Source organism: Xenopus tropicalis, chromosome 1 (genome assembly GCF_000004195.4).
Source record: "Xenopus tropicalis strain Nigerian chromosome 1, UCB_Xtro_10.0, whole genome shotgun sequence".
Taxonomy (NCBI): Eukaryota; Metazoa; Chordata; class Amphibia; order Anura; family Pipidae; genus Xenopus; species Xenopus tropicalis.
Genome location: NC_030677.2, coordinates 190,911,924 through 190,934,361, shown reverse-complemented (window position 1 = coordinate 190,934,361; position 22,438 = coordinate 190,911,924). Strand labels below are relative to the sequence as shown.

General features: G+C 40.1%; 1 protein-coding gene across 2 annotated transcripts in view; it reads left to right on the top strand.

Annotated features, from left to right (window-relative positions):
* The window catches only part of map3k1 (mitogen-activated protein kinase kinase kinase 1, E3 ubiquitin protein ligase), a 49,601-nt gene extending 27,410 nt beyond the window's left edge, over positions 1 to 22,191 (top strand). For both annotated transcript variants that reach the window (XM_012966894.3, XM_031894157.1), the window contains exons 2-20: positions 1,187 to 1,337; positions 1,771 to 1,965; positions 2,132 to 2,326; positions 3,873 to 3,989; positions 4,795 to 4,943; positions 5,784 to 5,905; positions 7,791 to 7,872; positions 8,490 to 8,673; positions 9,303 to 9,590; positions 10,421 to 10,542; positions 10,784 to 10,875; positions 11,387 to 11,576; positions 12,304 to 13,576; positions 15,600 to 15,752; positions 16,296 to 16,458; positions 16,544 to 16,675; positions 17,272 to 17,414; positions 17,554 to 17,685; positions 18,642 to 22,191. In XM_012966894.3, coding sequence (XP_012822348.1) covers positions 1,187 to 1,337; positions 1,771 to 1,965; positions 2,132 to 2,326; positions 3,873 to 3,989; positions 4,795 to 4,943; positions 5,784 to 5,905; positions 7,791 to 7,872; positions 8,490 to 8,673; positions 9,303 to 9,590; positions 10,421 to 10,542; positions 10,784 to 10,875; positions 11,387 to 11,576; positions 12,304 to 13,576; positions 15,600 to 15,752; positions 16,296 to 16,458; positions 16,544 to 16,675; positions 17,272 to 17,414; positions 17,554 to 17,685; positions 18,642 to 18,791 — 4,033 coding nt within the window. In that variant the 3' untranslated portion in view covers positions 18,792 to 22,191. The remainder of the gene's footprint in view (positions 1 to 1,186; positions 1,338 to 1,770; positions 1,966 to 2,131; positions 2,327 to 3,872; positions 3,990 to 4,794; positions 4,944 to 5,783; positions 5,906 to 7,790; positions 7,873 to 8,489; positions 8,674 to 9,302; positions 9,591 to 10,420; positions 10,543 to 10,783; positions 10,876 to 11,386; positions 11,577 to 12,303; positions 13,577 to 15,599; positions 15,753 to 16,295; positions 16,459 to 16,543; positions 16,676 to 17,271; positions 17,415 to 17,553; positions 17,686 to 18,641) is intronic.
* Positions 22,192 to 22,438: the final 247 nt, after the last annotated feature.

Below are 22,438 nucleotides of genomic sequence, written 5' to 3'. Positions count from 1 at the left end.
GGTAATGTTTTGCCTTTTCTTGGGTCAAGCCTTATGGGCATATGGGTTTGTAAAGGAAAACCAAAGAACAAATACATGCTGCTGCTCTGCTAAATTATTTTCTTAAAAAATCTGCCTTTTTTCCATTGTAATGTTCCATTACTAGTGTGGCATTCACATTCCTAGTTCTTATGGAATCCTTCAATACAATCCTCATCGGCAGCCAGCAGCTCCATGGCCCAAACATTGAACTGCCATCTGCCGTTCCCTGGGTGAGGGTAGAGCTGTGATTGGCCGATCACTTCCTAGTTTGCTTGTGGTCAGTGACAGAACATACCTTCTACCCACTAGGTCACTGGAGAGGATCTGTTGAGAGCTCCAATACATTTTAACAGATAATCATTTTTAGCATACACTTAAATGAATGTCCTGGTATTGTTTATCATTGCCTGAATAATAAAGCTTTACTATAAAACAAAATAATTAGGAGAATGGATGGCATTAACCTACTCTCCTGCAGCAGATAAACTCTGGTAAAACCTATTTAATCCACATCCAAATGCCATTGAACTACAATTGGGATGCTGGGTATTGTAGTCACCAACAAGTAATACATTACCCATAAATTCTATGTAAAATTGATTGTGCTTAAAAGTGTTTCAGTAATTTGGGTTTTAGTTTTCCTTTAAAATACACCAGTGTGCCATCAACATAAATATATGCTCTCTCCTTTAAAATCGATTTAAAAATGAAGAATTGTTAGTTTAAATAGGACACTATTGAAATTGGCACTGTCAAATGTTGGGGCTTTCTGGGTCCTATATTTTTATTGGAAATGTTATTAAAAGAATTTGGGTTGGGACGAATCTGTACTGAAAACAGAGCCCGATCTATTGCTAAACATATTCCAGCTAGAGATGTGCAGGGCTCTGGTTCTCTAACAGCAGAATGCACTCACTTTACACTGATGGCTATTGAATGTCTCCTGCTTTCTTGTTTGATGCACAGAATGCCCCGCAGCACTGCTGCTCAAACCCAGCAAACCCACATTGGGGACAGAGGCTTTGCCTACGTCCTTCGCTCCAGTCAGCCAGAGTTAATTTCAGTCACTCTAGGAGAAGGGCAGATGGGCTTGTGGCTGGACTGAATTGCGCACCGTTCAACACTAGCATTTTCTCTAATCTTTCCTCTCGTGTCTTTCCTGCAGCCGTGACATGGAGAATAAAGAAACACTCAGGGGGCTACAGAAAATGGATGACCGCCCAGAGGAGCGCATGATCAGGGAAAAACTCAAGGCAACATGCATGCCAGCCTGGAAACATGAATGGTTGGAGAGGAAAAGCAGGCGAGGTCCTGTGGTATGTATTAGCTGCATGACAAGCTATAGGCACGGAGCGACACTGCCCTCTAATGTTTGTTAGAACTGATGCGCAACCTGCTGTCTGTTGTGTCAACACAACTGGAACTTACCCTTAAATGCAAGATTAAAGGACTGTTTGAATTGCTTTGAATTGAGTTGCCTCTGCCGACTCTCGTAGCCTGTGGCAAATAGTCTTGTGCAGGTGTGTCAAACCTTTTGGATGTTAGGCAGCTTCATATACTTTTGCTTTGGGCATTCCTGACTTCTGTGTGTTAATATGTGGCACTGCAAAGGCTCACTATATATATATATATATATATATATATATATATATATAAATAGACACTACACTATTGGGGCACAGGATATTGTATGGAAAAGGAAAAGTAAAGAGGAAATGCACCATTGACAGCTATTTTCCTCTCATCTAGGTCGTTAAACCCATTCCTGTAAAAGCCGAGGGGTCTGAAACTTTCAAGGCAGACTCCGTTGAAGGGTCGCTGAATGGCTTGTCCCATGTTCATAAAGGAAGGCGAAGCCCTTCTCCCAGCAGCTCTTCCAGCTCATCCAAATCCACAAAGCCTGAATCGCCAGGGTTGAAGAGGAGAGGCCTTTCTCCGGTCCCTGTAAGTTTCTCTGTGTTACAGTATGGTTTACTACAATAATCTCCCTTTGTTTACTGTATTTCATGGTAAATGCCACTATGCATTTGGCGCCTTTGTTCTGAAGTAGGGAGCATAGGCAAATAATTTAAAATGCTGAAATATCTAATATTTATCCTTTTACTGTTAGAGTGGACGTGTTACACCACCTCGGAGAGCTCCCTCTCCTGATGGCTTCTCACCTTTCAGTCCTGAGGAAACCAGTCGAAGGGTTCACAAAGTTATGCGCGCAAGACTTTATCTGCTACAGCAGATTGGACCTAACTCCTTTCTCATTGGAGGGGACAGCCCAGACAATAAATACAGAGTTTTTATTGGACCTCAGGTAAGCATGCAAATAATCTTAAATAGGCTTATTTTTATTTACAAGGATCATTTTTTAAAAACAGGCAGCATCCTCAGGATAAGATTTCCTGAGGAAGGCATGGAATGGTTTTAATTTTACAGAGGCCTCAAATTACTTTCCCTAACCTACCTTGAGCAATTTCCAGCTCAGCTGGTGGCTAAACATTGGGAATCACCCCTTGACTTGCATGGTAATTACCTTGACCCTGTTGGCATGCTTGCAGGACACTGTACTTGCTTAATAAATGCTTGCAGCTGCATTTCTGATCACCTCGCGCAGGTACACCAGCAGGGTCCATGCAATGTTCCTTGAAGCATAAAGCTGGTCATACATGCACCGATATTATCATACAAAATGAGGTTTAGGGCTGAATCGTCAAATCTGACGATTCAGCCCTGAACGTCAGTGGAGGGTACCAATGGTCGCAGGAAAGATGGTAATTATAACCTGTATGCCCATCTTTAGTAAACCTTAGCTGTCTGCCTTCTGAGCTAAAAATCATGCAAGTGGCACAACACAGAATTTACAGAAATTGGAAAGTAACGACTATGCATATATATAGGTACTGCTAGTTTTTTGGCATTCCCACCAAAATGACTGATGTTTTTATAACAAGTTAATTAAATCTTACATCACTGGTTTATAGGCAAACTTAATGCTTCTAGCGATCAGGAAATGCATTATTAAGCACTTTTAAGTCATGGGTAATCATACTAAGCTGTATGAATTATCCCCAGAGGCTTAGGCACTCATTATTTTGTTTTTATGATTAGAAATGACTCATTCGGGTAACTTGGTTTTATTGTAAATCGCCTGCTGTTTATCACTTAAAGACAGTTGTTTGCATGCTAAATTTGCATCGTAAGGGAATGGCAAAGCATTTTCTATTAGGCTTTTGTCATTAAATAGCATCGCTGCCACAGGGATCATGTGAGAGCATGCCTGAGTGTAACAAAGTACTTGCTAATAGAGTTGTTAGTTCTCTTTGTGAACAAATGGTTAGGCTAATGGTTCGTGGGTTCTATTCCCCCTAGCATATTTCAGCCCCTGCTGGCTCCCATTGACTGTAATATAGTAGTAGTTTCAGGTAAATTACTTAGTCAATGGGAGCCTGCAGGCTTGGTTTCAGGGTGCTTCTACAAAAAAATTGCTGTATGGGTGCCATAGCCCTTTTAAGGGTACTTATGTACTTTTGCTTTGGAATATTCAAAAGTATACAAATAAAATAGGTCCAAGCCGTAATTATGAAACTGCAAGAGTTTCTTTATTAGCAGTGTAAGCTCACAACATGTTTCGGGCAGAGCTCTTCACACTTGAGAAAGGTCTCTGCTTACACTGCTAATAAAAAAACTCTTACAGTTTCATAATTACTTCTCGTAGCTGTGTGATCTACTTTTGAACTGGTTATGTTTCATGGTGATACACAAACACCTGGAATCTACAGCTAAACTTACTTTAACCATCTGCGTGTTTTGTATTTGTTAACTTTTGCAGTGCCACATAAACATGTATTTCCTTACTGCAGGCCTGTAGCTGTGGCAGGGGAACATTCTGCATCCATCTTCTCTTCGTCATGTTAAGAGTCTTCCAGTTAGAACCATCTGACACCATGTTGTGGAGAAAAGCACTGAAGAATTTTGAGGTAAGCATATATCCGCTTTGTGCAAATATATAGTTATTTATGGGTTTTTTTTGTATTTTGCTGTAAGCTTGGGAATCTACGTAAGGACAATGACACATGGGGAGGTTTGTAGCCATGTAGCTATTGCTGGCTAAAAATCTCCCTAAAAAAGGCCTTGTTATAGATTAACATTACCATTGCCATAAGTAAAACATATTGCTCATGCCAGTCTGGTTTAATCTTGGGAAATTGTCTGTCTTCACAGTTTCCCATGATAAAGCCAGATGGCCTTAAGCAATATGTTTTACTTGGGGCATAGCCAATGTTAGTCTATGGCAAAGCATTTTCAGGGATATTTGTAGTCATCAGTAGCGATTTTTTTTTTTTTTTTTAACGCTGGCTACAAATATCTCCATGTATCATTGCCCTAAAGTTGGCCATACACACACCAATATCACACTAAACCATTATTGGTGCGTGTGTGGTGGGATGGCCAATATCAGTAAAAGCCTTGGTTATAGGTCTTGTTGCCAATCAGACAGGACTGGAAATTTTGATTGGGCGCCTTTAAAAGTAACATTAATGCTGAATCGTCAGATGGGGTAAAGAATTCCTTTGGTTTTACCTGCAGATCTGTCAATTCAACTCTTCATGCTAGTAGAGCGGACAAATGATCGTTCCTATGACCAGTGGTCGTGGGAAATGTCGTAATTTTAGCCTGTAGCATGGCTGCTTAACAGGCACGGAAGCAGCGTATCATTGTAAAGACAATGGCTAACAAACTAAAGCAGTATCTTGTCACTGCTATTTTCTTTTTATTTGGTAGGTTGAGAGTTTGTTCCAGAAATATCACAGTAGACGTAGCTCAAGGATCAAAGCTCCATCTCGTAACACCATCCAGAAGTTTGTGTCACGCATGTCCAGTTCACATACATTGTCATCATCTACCACCTCTACATCTAGTTCAGACACCAGGTTTGTATTGAGGAATCATTATTGCAGTTTGCTGTGTGCGTGCCTGTGGGATTTGCTTTTATTGATGAAATGTTTGATCTTAATTAAACATAACGATTAATATGCCCAGTTCATACTCTTGCAGTTTGTTTATCCTACTGATAGTCCACAGCTTAATACAGAGCAGATAATTCTCTTAAATATAATCCATCACAATAACATATCAAACACATCCCACTCTGTGTAAGATAAGATCAGTTTGAACCTGCAGGAGAAGTCACCAGCCTGCAAGCAAGAGAGGTAACCTGAAGTGCAATCTTCCACTGTGGTAGCACATTTCATTTATTTTGAGTATTTAGTATCCAAAAAGCTGGTTCTGTGGACCAGACTGAACCTTTTGTGCTGTACCCCATCAGGACCTTGTAAATTCAACCCTCTGTATCCATCTAATCTAATAAAATGCAAAGTCTGCTAATAGTGTATCAACCTACGGCAACCAATGAGAAGGTTTACTGGTCAGCTGTTTGAAAGCAGATATCTGGTTGGTATGGGTTTCTAGACTTTGGAAAACTTTTTTTAATTTTATGAAATTACCCAAGTAGTATATTCTTTCTCCATTCACCATTAATACAACACCCAGCATTCATCCTCACTTGATTATATGTTGAAGGATGCTAGAAGCTGTAGTCCAACATCAGCAGAAGGCATGCTACATGAATTGATGGTTTTTGAAATGTAACATCGTACCCAATTTAAGTAAAATGTTTAGGGTGTGTACATTTAAAAGGGATCCTGCATGCAAGAAACCTATTTAGACTTTGTTCTAGTTAAGTGAATGTATTTATTTCTGTATATTTTTAGCATGAAAGATGAGGAGGAGCAGATGTGCCCGATCTGCTTGCTAGGGATGCTGGACGAGGAGAGTCTGACTGTATGTGAAGAAGGCTGCAGAAACAAGTTACACCACCACTGCATGTCAATTTGTACGTCACTTATGCATGTCACCAATTGACTTACCGCCTTTGTCATTTCTTATGGTTTAATGGTGCTGAGCAGTGTGTTTTTGTAGCATTTTACTATGTTTTGTCTCTGTGCCCAGCTCTCACTAGAAATATAACAGATGGATAGTGTGGCCTAGAAAGAGGGCAGGGCGCCTTCACAAACACCACAGACATTCTTTATTGTAACATTCCTATAGCATGGAGTGGAGTGTCCCTTACATCTTCCTTAAAAATTGTCGGGGGCTGATCTGTGAGATAGTGAGCTTTGCCTGCCATTTCAAGATCATTTTCTGTAAGCATCCATGCACAGCTTCCTGTGCCATTTATGTCATTTTGCATGCATGTGTACTACTGGTCTGGAGTGCCTAAGTATCCATGTACCAGTATTAAAGGGTTAGTAACGAGAACGTGTCACTGTGCTTATATTAATGCATCCAGCCCTAATCCTGCCCCTTGCCTCTCAGCCATCACCTGTATTGCCCTTGCACAGGACAATCCTAACTGATGTGGGGCAGGGCAAAGTGCTGATTGGCTAGAGCACATATGTATACAGTGCATCAGCCTAATGGTACATTGCCATGCCCACCAAAGCCCGGCGTCCGTTATGACTTCCATGTTCTTAAAACTGTATCAGTGGTCGACACAAGTGAGTAGTGATGATTTAGAGGGAGACAGAGGCACTTATTACAAGCAGCATTAGTACTGGGCATAGTGATGCATTCTAGTTAAAACTGGAAAACCTTACTATCTCTTTAATATTAAACATGAGGACCATTCAATATAAGATGGTTTCCCAACATGCTGTAATGAGGGCATCCCGTGTCATGTTTTAGGTTGGCGTTTAGCAAAGTAATCTCTGACAAAATCATTTATTTCTTCCTTGCAATGGAGGATCTGTCCCTATTATTTGGTTAGTGTTGCAGCAGTGCCATCTAGTGGGCATTCTTTAACCTCTCCCTGTGTAAGTAAAGTCCATGCACACACACTCTAAGAGGACTCTGTACATACTGATTATATGCACATAAACAATTCTAAACAATCTGGAAAATATATATAATAGCTACTACATTTTTTAATACAGCACTTTGCAGTAGAACCTGAAAATAACTACACCATTTGCTATTAAATATTATACTGGAGTCATTTCCTTACAGACTTGGATGCACATTAATGAACACTATACTTCCTGCTTATTTTCTTTCCATATTTTTGTTGAAATGCTGATAATTCCAAGACTTATTTTCTCATATTTTCATGTAAGACCTATTCCCTGTGTTACACTGCCTCCATGCTATGAATGTGCTGAGCAATGTTAGGCACATGTGTGGAACAGTCACTGCTTTGCCTGCTCTGCACTGGGTGTAGTCAACAGTACAGATTTTAGCTGGAAAGAACTAATATAAAGCATCTTTATGAGTGCAGCTAGCCTATTTACTGCAAGGAGGTTGCTAGGAAGGGCCCAGGATATATAAAAATGCAGCATTTAGTAGTTTTCACTAGATTAAGCAATCAGGCAAGCGATTTTATAATTATTTGCGCTTGGTTACCGCTAGGGTAATGTTATGCACACGTAGCATTTTTTCACCATCATATTTCAGCCAGTAGAGATATCCCTCTATGCTCTCTCTCAGTGATATTAATGAATACTGCCGCAAGTGAGTAGTTTTAGGCCCCAAAACCCCCAGTTTTAGGGTAAAAAAAAATTGCACAAAACTGCATTTGATGTGACTACTTGTTCATTTTAGCCACTATTCTAACTTGTGCTGCCAAGTGCTTATCTTGAAAAGTCACTGTAGCATTCCTAACAGATGTGGTACAGTCTCTTTTTAAATGTCACCTTATTCATAAGCAGCATTGTATGTTTCAGGGGCAGAAGAGTGCAGAAGAAATAGGGAACCTCTTATCTGTCCTCTTTGTCGAGCAAAGTGGAGGTCGCAGGATTTCAACAGGTATTTCCTTTTTGTATGCCTATATAACTAAGGTGACTTTACAGACTGTCTAATCACTATTTACTCTTTAAGAAGTATAGTAGATTATATTGTTTAGCTGCAGTCTATAAGGCTAATGCCCCATGGAGAGATTAGTCACCCGATAAATCTATGCTATCGCTGACTACTAATCTATCAGAAATGCCTTTCCATCAGCAACAAAGGGAATGGCCGTTGGAAAGGCCTAGGCATCGCTTTAGCTTTCCGAAGTTGCCTGCAGGATAAAACTTTACGTGACTTTGGAAAGCTGAATCAGTGCCTAGGTCTTTCCGACGGTGATTCCCTTTGTTGCTGGTGAAAGGCATTTCGGAGAGATTATTCACCGATGGTAGCAGAGTTTTATCACGGGCAACTTATCTCTCCATGGGGCATTAGCTTATAGAATGCAGCAAATAAGTAACATGCCTCTCATCACTTGTACTAACTGCATTGCATGTACAAATAATGCAAAAAGATATTCTATGCACACTGAGACCTGAACATTTTTTCTGCCACTGTTAGCAAAGGTACATAACAATAAAATGGTGTTACTAATATATTTTGTATGTTATTTTAATAACCACACCTTGTATTTATAGCGTCGAATTGCCAGGGCCTGTGGATTCTCCTCCCATTCTTAGGGCAGTTCAACAGCAGTCTCTGCAACAGCTGCCTACGCCTGGTTCCCAAAGGAGGCCACAGGACACAAGCCTGAATCTTACACACTATGGGGTCCAAAATATTCCATTTGCTTATAAGGACATGGCTGAGCCATGGATTCAGGTAAGAGACAGTGAGGGCCTAAAAACCTTGTGTGACATTTAAAAGCATATGAAAGGGCAGGGATAATCAGTGCACATTCCCTGGTCCCTTTTCAGTAGTGATTACATTTTTTGGGAAAAGGTTCACCTGACATTGGCATTAGTCTCAGTCACAGGCTTGATCCAACCCCTCCATTAGCTTTTATAGGAGAGAGATTGCCACAACAAAAACATTAGTTACACAGGCTTATTCCTCCCCCTCTTGGGGCTTTTAAGAGAAAGAGATTGCCCAGACCAGCACCTATTTTGAAAGGCATAAGACCACTATATAGAGGGACGGGTGCTACAACTACATGGAGGTTTGGCCATTATTCCTGCAGAATAAAGGACAGAAATGTGGAAGCATACCAAGTAAAATATAAAAATAGATGTGCCCCTGACCTGGTCACATTAGCTACAAGCATACAAAAGAGAGTGTATTGATCAATGTACTTTCCCTGTTCCGCCTTTACTAATTTAGTATCTGTGCAAGTAAATATTCAAATATATTCAAAAACAGGGGTAGGGGAAGAACGTAGATGTGTAGTGTAATGACCTACTGGAACATTTTAATTTATCCTTGGTTCATTTGTTTAAATTTTATATTGTCAGGTTTTCGGAATGGAGCTGGTGAGCTGTTTGTTTTCTCGAAACTGGAATATCAGAGAAATGGCCCTGAGGCGCCTCTCCCATGATGTCAGTGGGGCCTTGCTGTTGGCAAATGGTGAAAGCACTGGAAATTCATGCAACAGCAGTGGGACTACAAGTGGCACATCCCTGAATGCTGCCAGTGGCTCATCTCAGTCTACTATCTCAGGGGATGTTGTAGTGGAGGCTTGCTGCAGTGTGCTCTCCATGGTGTGTGCTGACCCAGTCTACAAGGTGTACGTCGCAGCTTTAGTAAGTGATGTAGTCATTATCTGTGCATGTTTGATGGGCACAAAACTCAGTGTTGTAAATGGCTGCAAGTGGAGCCTGGCAACAACAAAGACACAAGTTCCTCTGGCATTAGTACTACTATTACCTCAGTTTATTATGTCCATTAGCTCGGTAGTCAAAAAAGCAAGGCGTGTGCTTTATTGGTAAAGTAATTTACCTGCAGTATTTAATAATTGATGCCTAGAAAGGAAAATGTATTTGTGTTTCATTATAATTGAACTTTTGAAGGTACATTTATTGATACTTGGAACAGACCAAGTACGTTCATTATAAGCCATCATTTTAAAATGATTTAAGAGCAATAAAGCATTGCAGCAGGAAAGCAGATAGCAATTATTTGCAGAGTCACTCTGCAGAAAGACTGGCACAGTTTGCCTGGTTCTGCACAAGAAGCTACTTTATAATACAACTAGGCAGATATAGCAAATTATAGGTTCCTTAGACAAAAGATGTATATATAAAACATATATTGATGAAACCTTATGTTTTCCCATTTTGTCCTTTAACATGCTGGGCCAAATCTGGATGATCTGATTGTTTGGTTTGTGGGCCAGTGATCATCCTAAGAGGGGCCTAGAGAGACCTGTTGGGAGAGGGACCGTATTACATGTGAACTTCATCCAACAGAATTTTCAATAGATATAGATCTTAGCATATAGGTCAGGAAGGTCCAAAAAAAGGACCAATAAGCTGCCGACTTGGTCTGGAGAGGACAAGTCGGCATCTTTAAATATTAGTAAAAAAATTAGGCGTATTAGGCAATTTGTCTAAACTGTTTCTGTTCAACTTAGAAAACATTACGGGCCATGCTGGTGTACACTCCCTGCCATACAATTACAGAAAGAAAGAAGCTGCAGCGACTTCTCAATCCAGTGGTGGAGACTATTCTTGTAAAATGCGCAGATGCCAACAGGTATGCCTGATGAGTACAGTTTTATATGCTGTAAAATGTATACTGAGGCAATGTGGGGCAGGCAGAGGTGTTTTACAGTGACATGACAACTGGTGGCCAAGGGGAAGTTGTCATACAGTTTGTTGTTGTACCTCTGCTTCTTACAACTTGGTAGTTTTCTTTGGTTAGGAGCTAGTAAAATTCATGTTCCATCATGTAAGGACTGGTACTTTATTAAACAGTGACATTTCCTTTGTTATAGCCGCACAAGTCAGCTTTCAGTGTCAACCTTGTTGGAACTATGCAAAGGACAAGCTGGAGAGTTGGCAGTTGGAAGAGAAATACTCAAATCTGGTAAGCTTCTGTTTTTATAAACATAATAATTGCTTTTGGGACTTGACATACAGCATTTCAAATAAGAAATTAGCCAGCAAAGCAAATTGTAACTGTTTCTCTATCCATCCCCAATGATGATAAAAATATATTTTTTTTATGTAATGAATAATGTACCCTCTATTCTAAAATAAAATATTATAAATCTCCAAGGAGTTCCATGACCATAATAAAATACTTGTTTCAACAACTGGAGTTTCACTCAAGGTATAGCTTTTAATCCTAGGTGTCTGTTCCTGTGCCCTGTCCCAGGTACCACAATGATAAAGGGTAACTGCTCAAAACATGTAGTGTCTAGTAAAAGAGGTGACTTCTAATATCTTAATATTTTTAAAAAATGGGGTACATTATTATAATACACAAGTTTTAGTGAGTCATGTGACAGAAATTACATCACTAAGCACCAATATTCATATATTATCTCGACCACAGGCGACTGGACAGCATTTAAATTGTCATTTTGTTTTTGCAGGGTCCATCGGCATTGGTGGGGTGGATTATGTCTTGCATTGTATTCTAGCAACGCAAGCAGAGCCCAATAACTGGCAGTCACTACTTGGCCGCCTTTGTCTGATCGACAGACTTTTATTGGAGTTTCCTGCTGAATTTTATCCTCACATCATCAGTGGAGACCTCACACAGGCAGATGCAGTCGTTGACAGGTAATAAGCACACGTGTATCTCTTCTGCCACCCTTGGGTTGAGCTGTGCATTCCACTGTTATAAATGCAAGTTCCATGGCAATTCACTAAGGCTGTCAGCAGCACTACGTACATGTGAGCCCAGTTATCTGGTCCTTCTCGTTGATTTGAAGATAGTGCTTGTAAGGTTCACAGTTTGACTTGTAACCTAAGGCACACAAGCCAGATTTCCAGACTACTCCTCTGTAGATAAAGCAGGGATGTATCAAATCCGCTAATTTAGGATACTGCCGAACCCAGAATCCTTTGTGAAAGATTCGGCCAAATACCGAACCGAATCCTGGAGTCAGTGCATCCCTAAAATAAAGTAGGCCAATCTGGTTAATAGCCAACCAAAGTGGACATGCTGCTGTGTTTGCACTGAAACAAGCAGATATCCATTTGTAATCTACATAAAATTAAGATGATACTTTGTACAGAGTCACAAGTATGTGCTGTCATGGCATCCATCTACATGTGCTCCCTATAAGAAATGAGGGACATGTTTATGTACCAGTTAAGGTCTGCAGTGCAACATATATTACAGGGACATGATGTAATATAGAGCAATGATTATGGATTTTATAGGTTAAAGCACACAAGAATAAACATTAGTAATGATTTTTTAATTAATTTTATTTTTAAAGTGTATTTTTTTTTAATAATAATAGTTTGCACTTTTTAATATGTATTCATTTTTTCCCCCTAGATATAAAAGCCTGTTGTCCCTGCTGAATTTTGCCTTGCAGTCTATTGATAACTCTCATTCCATGGTGGGAAAACTATCCCGGAGAGTATTTTTAAGCGCAGCAAGAATGGTTGCAAGAGTGCCCCAAGTGTTCGTCAAGCTGCTGGATATGTTAAGTGTAACTAGCTCTACACATTACATTCGTATGCGGCGCCGGCTAATGGCCATAGCTGAAGAGATGGATATTGTTGAAGTAATCCAGCAGGACGTAGAAGATTCTCAAGCAATGGAAAACCGCAGAGAGGCATTTGTTCAGCCATCTGCCCCAGCCAATACCCCATCAACCTCACAAAGCAATTCTCCGGATAATACTGTACAGCTGTCAGGTAAAGTGGCAAAAGAAGCGTGTGACTCAAAGTCTGCCTCAAGTCCCGAAGACTTACGCGAGGCACTGGAAGTAATGTCATTGGCGTACCCTTCCTCTTCCGCCACAGCCGAGCAACCAAAGCCTGCCATTCTAACAAAACGTAGACCACACAGTCAATGCTTGAATTCCCCGTCTTCCAGTCATCCCCATTCCTTTTTCCCTACTTTACCTTCACCTTCTTCTACTCCTCCTGTGCCAGCTGGTCCTGTCACAGATGCTACAAAGCCAAGGTCTCAGGGTTTCACCCCATGTAAACTCTCTTCAGCTTCCCCTCAAACTCAGAGGAAATTTTCCCTTCAAATACAAAAGCACTATTCAGGCAGTAAAGAGCCAGAAAAACTTTCTCCAGTTTTTACTCAAGCAAGACCTCTGCCATCTCCTCAAATACACAGGCCAAAGCCTTCACGACCTACCCCAGGGGACCCCGGGAAGCCTGGAGAAGCTCAGAAGGGCAGCTTGACTCTTGACCTGAATGTTTCTCCTTACGATAACTGTGGCAGTAACGTCAGTGCTGTCATTCCAAGCGATGATACGGTTTTCACACCTGTAGAGGAGAAGTGCAGACTGGATGCAAATACAGAGCTCAATTCCAGCATGGAGGATCTGCTGGAAGCTTCGATGCCTGCATGTGATAGTACTGTCACCTTTAAGTCGGAAGTTGCTGTGCTTTCTTCTGAGCGTGCAGAGACTGACAACACATACAAAGATGATGTCAATCACAATCAGAAATGCAAGGAGAAAATGGAAGCTGAGGAGGAAGAGGCTCTGGCTATTGTTTTGGCAATGTCGGCATCTCAGGATGCACTGCCAGTCATACCCCAGCTGCAAGTTCAAAATGGGGAAGACATCATCATTATTCAGCAGGATGTAAGTTTGGAAGAGCTTTGTTGTGTGTGTTAATGGTGCTTTGCTTTGTTAGCCTACAGAATAAAAGTATTGAACCTCTTCAGTGCTCTACAGGTCTTAAACAACATGTCAACCCCAAAAAAAAGGTTTTGTCTAATACAACATAATTCTAAGCAATATTTCAATATCAATTTATTTAATATTTTCAGCGCTATTGAAAGCAGCATTTGCTGAACTCCTGGTTGCAAAGGTCAGTCTCCTCCTGCCAAAACCATCAGGGCAGGGAATAGCAAAGGACAGACAAACACTGCTTCTAATAGCAATTATATATACAAATAAGTCAAAAACCATTACAAATTTGTCATCATTGTGCAGTGCAAAGTTGCTTAGGATTTTGTTTTCTTTTATTAGGCAAAAATTTATATTCTGGCTTGACTTTTAACATTTAGGTTTGCTTTTAGTTAGCAAGAAGAGGGTCAGATAGATACAGATTACTGGTATTGTTTAGTCCATATAGTTATAGTTAGTTCTTGGCCCTTTAGGCCTGCAGTTTGACAGAAAATTATATGAAATCCAAATTTCTGAATAGGGCCCCCTTTACCCCCTGTATCTAGCAGCGTTTGCATGTAATCTTTGTTTTATCTATCAATACTTCTATTGTGTAGCGCTACTGAATAAGTTGCTGCTTTATTAAAAGAAAGATTTACCCCCTTTTTAACGTTGGTTCAATGAATAGAGCTTGTGCTTATCCTATGTTTGGCCAATTATTTTTTTTACAAAATATCTATGGTTTTTGTTATTTCATGCTGTAAACAGGGCAACATTTGAAAATGAAACTTAGAGATACTGTCATGGGAAAACACATTTTTTTCAAAGCGCATCAGTTAATAGAGCTTCTCCAGCAGAATCCTGCATTGAAATCTGTTTTTCAAAAACACAAACAGATTTTTTTTTATATTTAGTTTTGAAATTTCACATGGGGCCAGCCATATTCTTCATTTCCCAGGGTGCCACAGCCATGTGACTTGTGCTCTGATAAACTTCAATCACACTTTACTGCTGCGCTGCAAGTTGGAATGATATCCCCCCCCTCCCAGCAGCCGATCAGCAGAACAATGGGAAGGGAGCAAGATAGCAGCTCCCAGTAGGTATCAGAATAGCACTCAATAGAAAGAAATCCAAGTCTGGCTTGGGACTCCTCTAGTTACATGGGAGTAGGAGAAACAATAGGTTAGCTGAAAGCAGTTCTAATGAGTAGCGCTGGCTCCTTCTGAAAGCTCAGACTCGGGCACAATGCACTGAGATGGCGCCTACACACCAATATTACAGCTAAAAATAAATTTGTTGGTTCAAGAATAACATTTTAAATGGTAGAGTGAACAATTTGCCGTGTAAACAGTGTAATTTGCAAATTAAATGTACACCATAAAGTATTCCTTTAAGCCACATTCTATTTTTCTGATTCTAAGGATCAAGATCAAACAAATCGGCTATTGACTGGAAAGCCTCTGTATAATTAAACCCTTCCCTTCCCCCAGCTGCAGCCTGTTGCCTTTATAGATAAAGAGCACCTCATTATACAGAGGCTTCTCATGTTGGGAAACTGTCCCTTTAATGATCATAACAGTGGTTACATTATGTCAGTAGTTGTTTTTTTATTATTGTTTATCCTGTTATATTTATGTATCTAATGCTTTCTTAGCTTTTAGATTATATTTAAATGGGAACTCTGCTACTATAAAAATAGCACTGTAGTGGATGCTTAATTGTATTTTCGAGATGTAAATTTTTAGTCTTTTTTTTGTTTGTTTGTGTCTTTTGAAACAACTTGGCTGCAGTGTTTATCAGCTGTGTGCTGCAAATTGCTGACTGCAAAGCCACTTAGATCTAGTGAAATCACAGCAAGTGTGTGTGCTTGCAGCTGCAAAAAAGTTAGGTTCATAAACTCGTCAATAACTCATTAAATACATAAACAACTGTAAGAAACCTGTTTATGACATGTAAAATGTTATTGAGATGAATAATGTGTAAAATTCCCATACAGACACCAGAGACTCTGCCTGGACATACCAAAGCAAGAAATCATTACAGGGAGGAAATGGAATGGCTCAAGGGCCAGCAGATTGGCTTAGGAGCGTTTTCTTCCTGCTATCAAGCTCAGGATGTTGGAACCGGAACATTAATGGCTGTGAAACAGGTGATGATCTTTTGCATCTTTGCGCCACTGAACATAAAATCATATAAGCCCCCTAGTGCAGCCAGCACTGATCCTATGCTAGGTATTATGAGGCATACACTTTCATTATTTGGTCCTTGTCTTCTGCTGCTCAGTAATGGCAGCGCTGTCAGTGCATTGTAGTGAGACTTGGCAAGCATGTGAAACATGGTGGCTTGCATATAGACAGATATGAACATTCTGCTCACAGGCCAACAGAAATTGACCATCCTGAGTAATATGTATCTGTGCCTTGATCTCTATAGGAGAGGGCATTGTTATGGGGCCAGTCTGCCCATGTACGGTCCTTAACATTATCAACAGCAGCAGATATAAACATACACACATATACGAGTGTGAGTGAATAAGTTACTGCACAGAACTATTATTTAGAAATTCTTCCATTCAGTTCCAATGGCGATACCATTTTTTGCCATGTTAGAAATGTAAGACAATTCTGAAGTGTATAAAAGGTCAGAAGTGGTGTTTAAGCACTATCTGTAATAGTGATACCTGCTCTTACAGGTAACCTATGTGAGGAACACATCTACTGAGCAAGGAGAAGTGGTTGAAGCCCTCCGAGAAGAGATTAGGATGATGAGCCACCTGTCCCATCCTAATATTATACGCATGTTGGGTGCCACTTGTGAGAAGAGCAACTACAATCTGTTTATTGAGTGGATGGCAGGTAAGGTCTTGTGGGCACAGTGTGGGACTAAAGAAGTGATTGTGCATTTATTGTTCAAGGTTCTGACTATATACCCCTCTTGTAGGTGGCTCTGTTGCCCTTTTGCTCAGCAAATATGGAGCATTCAAGGAATTGGTTATCATAAACTATGCTGAACAACTGCTACGTGGTCTATCATACCTGCATGAGAATCAGATTATACACAGAGATATTAAAGGTAAGAAATTAGCCTTAGGTTTCTGTTCATTCAAAAAGTCAGACCCTGGCCATACATCCAGTTGTTGCTCATAAGTAAATGAGTGGAGAAACATTTGACATTTTTTTAAAGAGGAAAATATTTTACCTGCATTGAATGTTTCATTATTGGACTTTTCCGACTGCAGACAAACATCTATAGAGGAACACAGGCTGCATAACTGTGCAGCATATGGAACACATTACCAATGGATTTCCCCAACTGTATATCTTGCCTCATTGAAGCTTTGTCATGTTACATAGTGTTGAAAAAGAGTCCATCAAGTTCAACCCTTACAAGTAAACCCAGCACACACAACCTATACTGACCTATTTATACACTCACATACACAAACTATATATAGAAATATTAATACAATGAATCCAAACTGTAGCCTTGGATACTATGCTTGTTCAAGAACTCACCGAAGCCCCTCTTAAAGGCCTGACAACTATAGCATTTCCATCTACTGCTACCAACATTTCTCTTATAATCTAAACCTGGTTTAACTTTTAATGGCTAAATTATTATTTGGGTCAGTATTTGGTGATAGTCATTCTCATTTCTTTCCATTTTAGGTGCCAATTTGTTGATTGACAGCACTGGGCAGCGGCTGCGAATTGCTGATTTTGGCGCTGCAGCAAGGTTGGCATCAAAGGGAACTGGTGCGGGCGAGTTTCAAGGGCAGCTGCTTGGAACAATTGCCTTCATGGCACCTGAGGTAAATGTATAAAGTTTTGTTTTTTTATGGTTTCCTGTACTATAGTTGGTGTAAAATATATATATTAATAAAATATATAGTTTGGTAATATATAGTTGAATCCTATAAAAAGAATATGATTTTTCCCCGATTCATGTAGGTGCTGAGAGGGCAACAGTATGGAAGAAGCTGTGATGTGTGGAGTCTTGGCTGCAGCATAATAGAGATGGCATGTGCTAAACCTCCATGGAATGCAGAGAAGCACTCTAACCATCTTGCACTTATATTCAAGGTAATAAAATGCATATGGGAAATGTTAATAAGATGTAATGATAGGTTAATATCATACCTGGTGTTTTCTCCACTGTTGGTTTTACCTTTTGCATTTTTGGATGAAATATGCCTTGTGTGAGCATTTACAAGTGCCATTGTAATCAGTTTTTATAAATAAAGATAGCACGTCAGCCTTAAGCATGCCATACACTGCAAGATGCTTTTGTTTGAGGAAGCTGCCAAATGAGGGTATCTGAGCCCAATATGGCCACCCACACACTGGGCCAAATTGGGCTGTTGATCATATAGAGGGGCCTACTGACCCACAGAATAAAGACCACATCAACTCGACTATTCTTGCCTGGTAAATATTTGGCTGAATTCCAGCCACATATTGATCAGACAGGCCCATCTGTGGGCCTCATACATGGGTCAATAAGCTGTTGACTTAGTCTGGAAGGCCATACACTAAAAGATCAGCTTGTTTGGCATCCTCAACAAAGGAACAGATCTTTCACCGGTACGTCCACCTTGAGCAATATTGGTTTGCGGCATAAGGACCGCATTAACATCTGGATGATTATTGGCCAGATATCAGTTGGGTAGGCCTGTCTCTGTTCCTGTGGTGCAGTGGTATTATGGAAGGTGCTAGAATTGGTTAAGCTAGATTTTCAGACTGTACCCTGCCAACCCCAGCAGTGTGCTCAAGGTTTTATGATATTTTCCACTGATTTATTCAAACAATTGGAATTGTAATGGTAATCAACTGAAGGTTTAGCTGTGAGCTTTGTTGCTGACTGCTTGCTATAGGCTAAAAAACCTCAGCTGCATCCCTACCTTGGACTCTCCAGCAGCTATAAAAAGTAATGGTGCTTATTGTGGCTTTATCCTTATCTTGTTGAGAATGTATTTCCATAGTAAGCCAGGCCTGCCCCCTTTCCTGCTAGCTCATAGTTCATTTTTTTTTTTTTGCAGATTGCAAGTGCTACAACGGCCCCAACGATCCCACCACACCTCTCTCCAGGATTACGGGATGTAACCCTCCGATGTCTGGAGCTCCAGCCCCAAGATAGACCACCATCCCGAGAACTACTGAAGCACCCGGTCTTTCGAACAAAGTGGTAGAGAAATACGTGGCAGAGAACTTCCCGGTTGTTAGTGACTGAGAGGACAGGAAACTTATTGCTGTAGAACAATACTGTCTTCTAAGCCATAAGTATACTGCTGTGCAGATCCCCAGCCTGTGCGTGACATTCAGGATCTCTAAAGCTTGAGAGTATGGAGATTTAAATCTCTCTAACAAGATTTATATAAAATATATATATTACTATGTTTTATAAAAAAGTGCCTTTTTGGAAACCCGCTCTCCAGATTAGATAAGTGGTTGCATGGCCAGAAGTGGTCGCGGTTTTCCAAAATCTATACAAATTGAATTTTGTAGCCCCACAAAGAAAACTTGTGCAACTTTTTTATCCCACATGTGACATTGTGGCACACGCAGTATATTTGTAACAAAATAGTGTTCTTCGGGTGTCTATGAAGCTCTCCTCAAAGACTCTGTCTTTCATAGTGTCATGTGACAAAGACGGCCGAGGAACTGCCTTTTCTCTCCACGTGTGGGAAAACAGTACAAACGGCCATAATATTGCAATGTGTAAATACTGTCTACACTGTATTCTTCCACTGTCGTACCCCGTGGGATGATCAGCATCTTCACACCTGTATTCCTTTTCCTCATTTTAAAGTTAAATCATTTCATGTGTAATGAAAAGAGTATTTTTGTACTATATTATAGGACCACCACTTATGTACAGTAGGTGTCAGAGGTCTAAATCCACTACCATAAACTGATTATTTCAACTTTTATCCAGATTGGATTCTAGTTTGTTTCCAATAGGATTCCAGTATTTTTACTAAATGATGGCAACAAAAGTTTGTATTTAGTGACCATCAAACTGCCCCAGTATCTGCTACTTTTGCTATCTGCCTTGATCATCGCTGCAGCACTCTCTGGTATTGATCTCTGCAGGTTTATGCAGAATTTCAAAGAGATTTTCATGTGAGGTTTTGCTTTTTTTTTCCCCCAAAGACGCTCATTGGTGTTGGGGTAAATGGGGAGGGAAAGCCCTACATGGCAGCGCTTCAGGCAGAATACAGCTTCAGTGGATATTTAGGAGCATGAAAGCTCTTCCATGCCACTTTAAGCCATATTGGATGCAGACACTGTTCTATATTGCTCTTCAGTGGCTGCGGTCACTTTAGGTTTTACTTTGAATGAAAAGCACTTGTATTGTGAAGATCTCCACTGCATGTTCGACTTTTCCCAGTGGTATAACTATAGAGGGGGGCAGGCAAAGGCAGGAACAGGGGGCTTGCGAGGGTAGTTGTGGGTACCCTGTGATGCACCGGTAATTGACCCCTAATTTTGTCCAGGGGGAAGGGACCCAAAAAAAGCCTCAGAGGATTCCTTCCTGACTGCTCCCTTTAGAAATTATGAAATCAGAGCTCACCATAGAAAAACTCACCCACACTCTATTGATTCCTGTGGGATTTTTAGAAGTGTATTTATCAAATGGTGAACTTTAACTTTCCCCCTTTATAGATACGCTTTTAAAAATCCCTTAGGATGAAATTAGGATGAATTCTTCTGTGGTGAGCTCTAATCTCACATTTTGATAAAATCATTTCCAAATACACTTCTTTAAATTAAGTAGCACTAAGACTATAAATTCAGTTGGGTTTTTGTAGCAGTAAATGTGAGGTTTCTGGTGGTGGACTCTGCTTTGGGCCCTACTGTACAGCTGCTTTGTGTTGGGGCAGGTTTGTTTCACAAGAAGAACACAAAGCAGCAACAAGTAAGATCTTCTCTTCTTTTAAATATTCAGGTTATTTTTATATTTCTACTGCCTGGCATTTAAAGCTGTAGGTGTGTGTTCCAAACCAAATCAGATGCGTGCGCACTATAACCGCCATTGTTTGTGTTTATATTTTTTTGACTGTTGATTTATCTGCTGTTTTCCTTCTGGTCTACATCATGAATAGGAACTAGCTGATATGCAATTTAAGCATTAAAAAAAATTCAAATAAAAAAAAAAAAAACCCTACTTGAAAATGTGCTGCGCCCCCTTTAGTGCGGGGTTGTGTGTTGAAAACCTCCTATAGCGCTAAAGGAGTTAGTGCTCACTCGCATCTGTATAGCTGGTGATGTTGTTATTGTGTTGCAATTTAAGTGTTCTATTTAAATTTTTGTATTTTATGCATGTAAAACTGAAGGAAAATGGCAGCTCTTCTTTTTTTGCATTGCTTTCTTCTCTTTGGTTATGGTTTTAAACTCCCACTGCATGAGCTTGAAAGCCAGAGGGGCCGATGCGCGTGTACAAGGAGCCCCCGTCTGGCGTGTAGGATCTGTTGTGTTGTATTCTCATTTAACTCTTTGGAAGCCAGTTGGGTCGTTGCACTGTGAAAACAGATTCGGTATTCTGAGACTCAGGATGAACTAAAAAATAAGCTACTTTTACACTTCCGCAGGCTTTCTACTCAGTACTGATTGGGATTATAGACACCCAGAAACTGCCGCTTGTGCTGAAGTGTTAATTGAATGTGAATTTCCTTCAATTGGACGTTCCCTTTGGTGCGACAAGCAAGCGATTTCCAAAGAGTTAAATTCATTTTATATTTCTTAAATGTGAAACTTGGTAGCTCTAACTGTATTGTACTTTATCCATATGCTACGGCACAAACCCCATGGCTGCGTCAGGCGAGGGGTTTATATCCACGGAGAAACCGCCTCATCTAACGTAGGCCCTAAAGCAGTCACCTCCCGCACTAACCCTGCACTCTCAGCCATGATTTTATCTACTGGAAGATTGGGATGTTGTGTTGTGGCTTTCCTTGGCAGAAATGAACCTCAGCTAATCAGTATTATTTCCTTAGATCTCCCCCCCCCCCCCCCCCCCCCTCCGCCGCTGCCACCTCGGCTTTGTGCTTTTATTTTCCTTCAGCTTGCTGGTAATCGTGGTGTTCCTTTTATTTTTATGCAGAATGAGATGTAATCTAATTTCTTTGGATCAAAGCTGGACTGAAAATTTGTATTGTATAATTATTTTTGTGACGTTCTTTAATGTTATTTGGTACTTTTCTTAATTTGTAAATAATGCCTACTGCTGTTTTATTCCAGTCTCTACTACCTCAGGTGTCCTATAGATTCTCTTCTACCAAAGTTCACTTTCACAATGAGACTTTATGTGCTGTAAGATTATGATTCCTAAGACTTCCAGGGCTCAAGGGCTAATTTCTCTTAGCACCTTACTGTGCAAGCAAATGTTGCAAAAAAAAAAAAAAACAAAAAACAAAAAAAAAAAAAATCTCTGGGTTAAGAAAATTTGGCTTAAATGTATCCTTTATTTTAAATATATCAAAATATTTTAATTATTAAAGGTTTTTAACCCATGAACTGATTTTATAGTATAATTTGTACCTATTTTGGTGTTTTTGTCTTTATAGTAAATAAAAGTTTTTGGACAAATGTCGTGTTGGAATTTTCATTTTGATTTATCTCAGTATGTTACGTATAGTTACATAGTTGTGTTGGTTAAGAAAAGAGACCAAACTCCACCGAGTCCACGCTCTTCCCGACCTATCTATATACTCACACATTATATGGAGTAGCTGTAGAGAGAGTCCGCACTCACAGGTCTTAAGAAAATATTTTCTTAAGACCTGTGAGTGCGGACTCTCTCTACAGCTACTCCATCTATTATTTTGGGACTGCA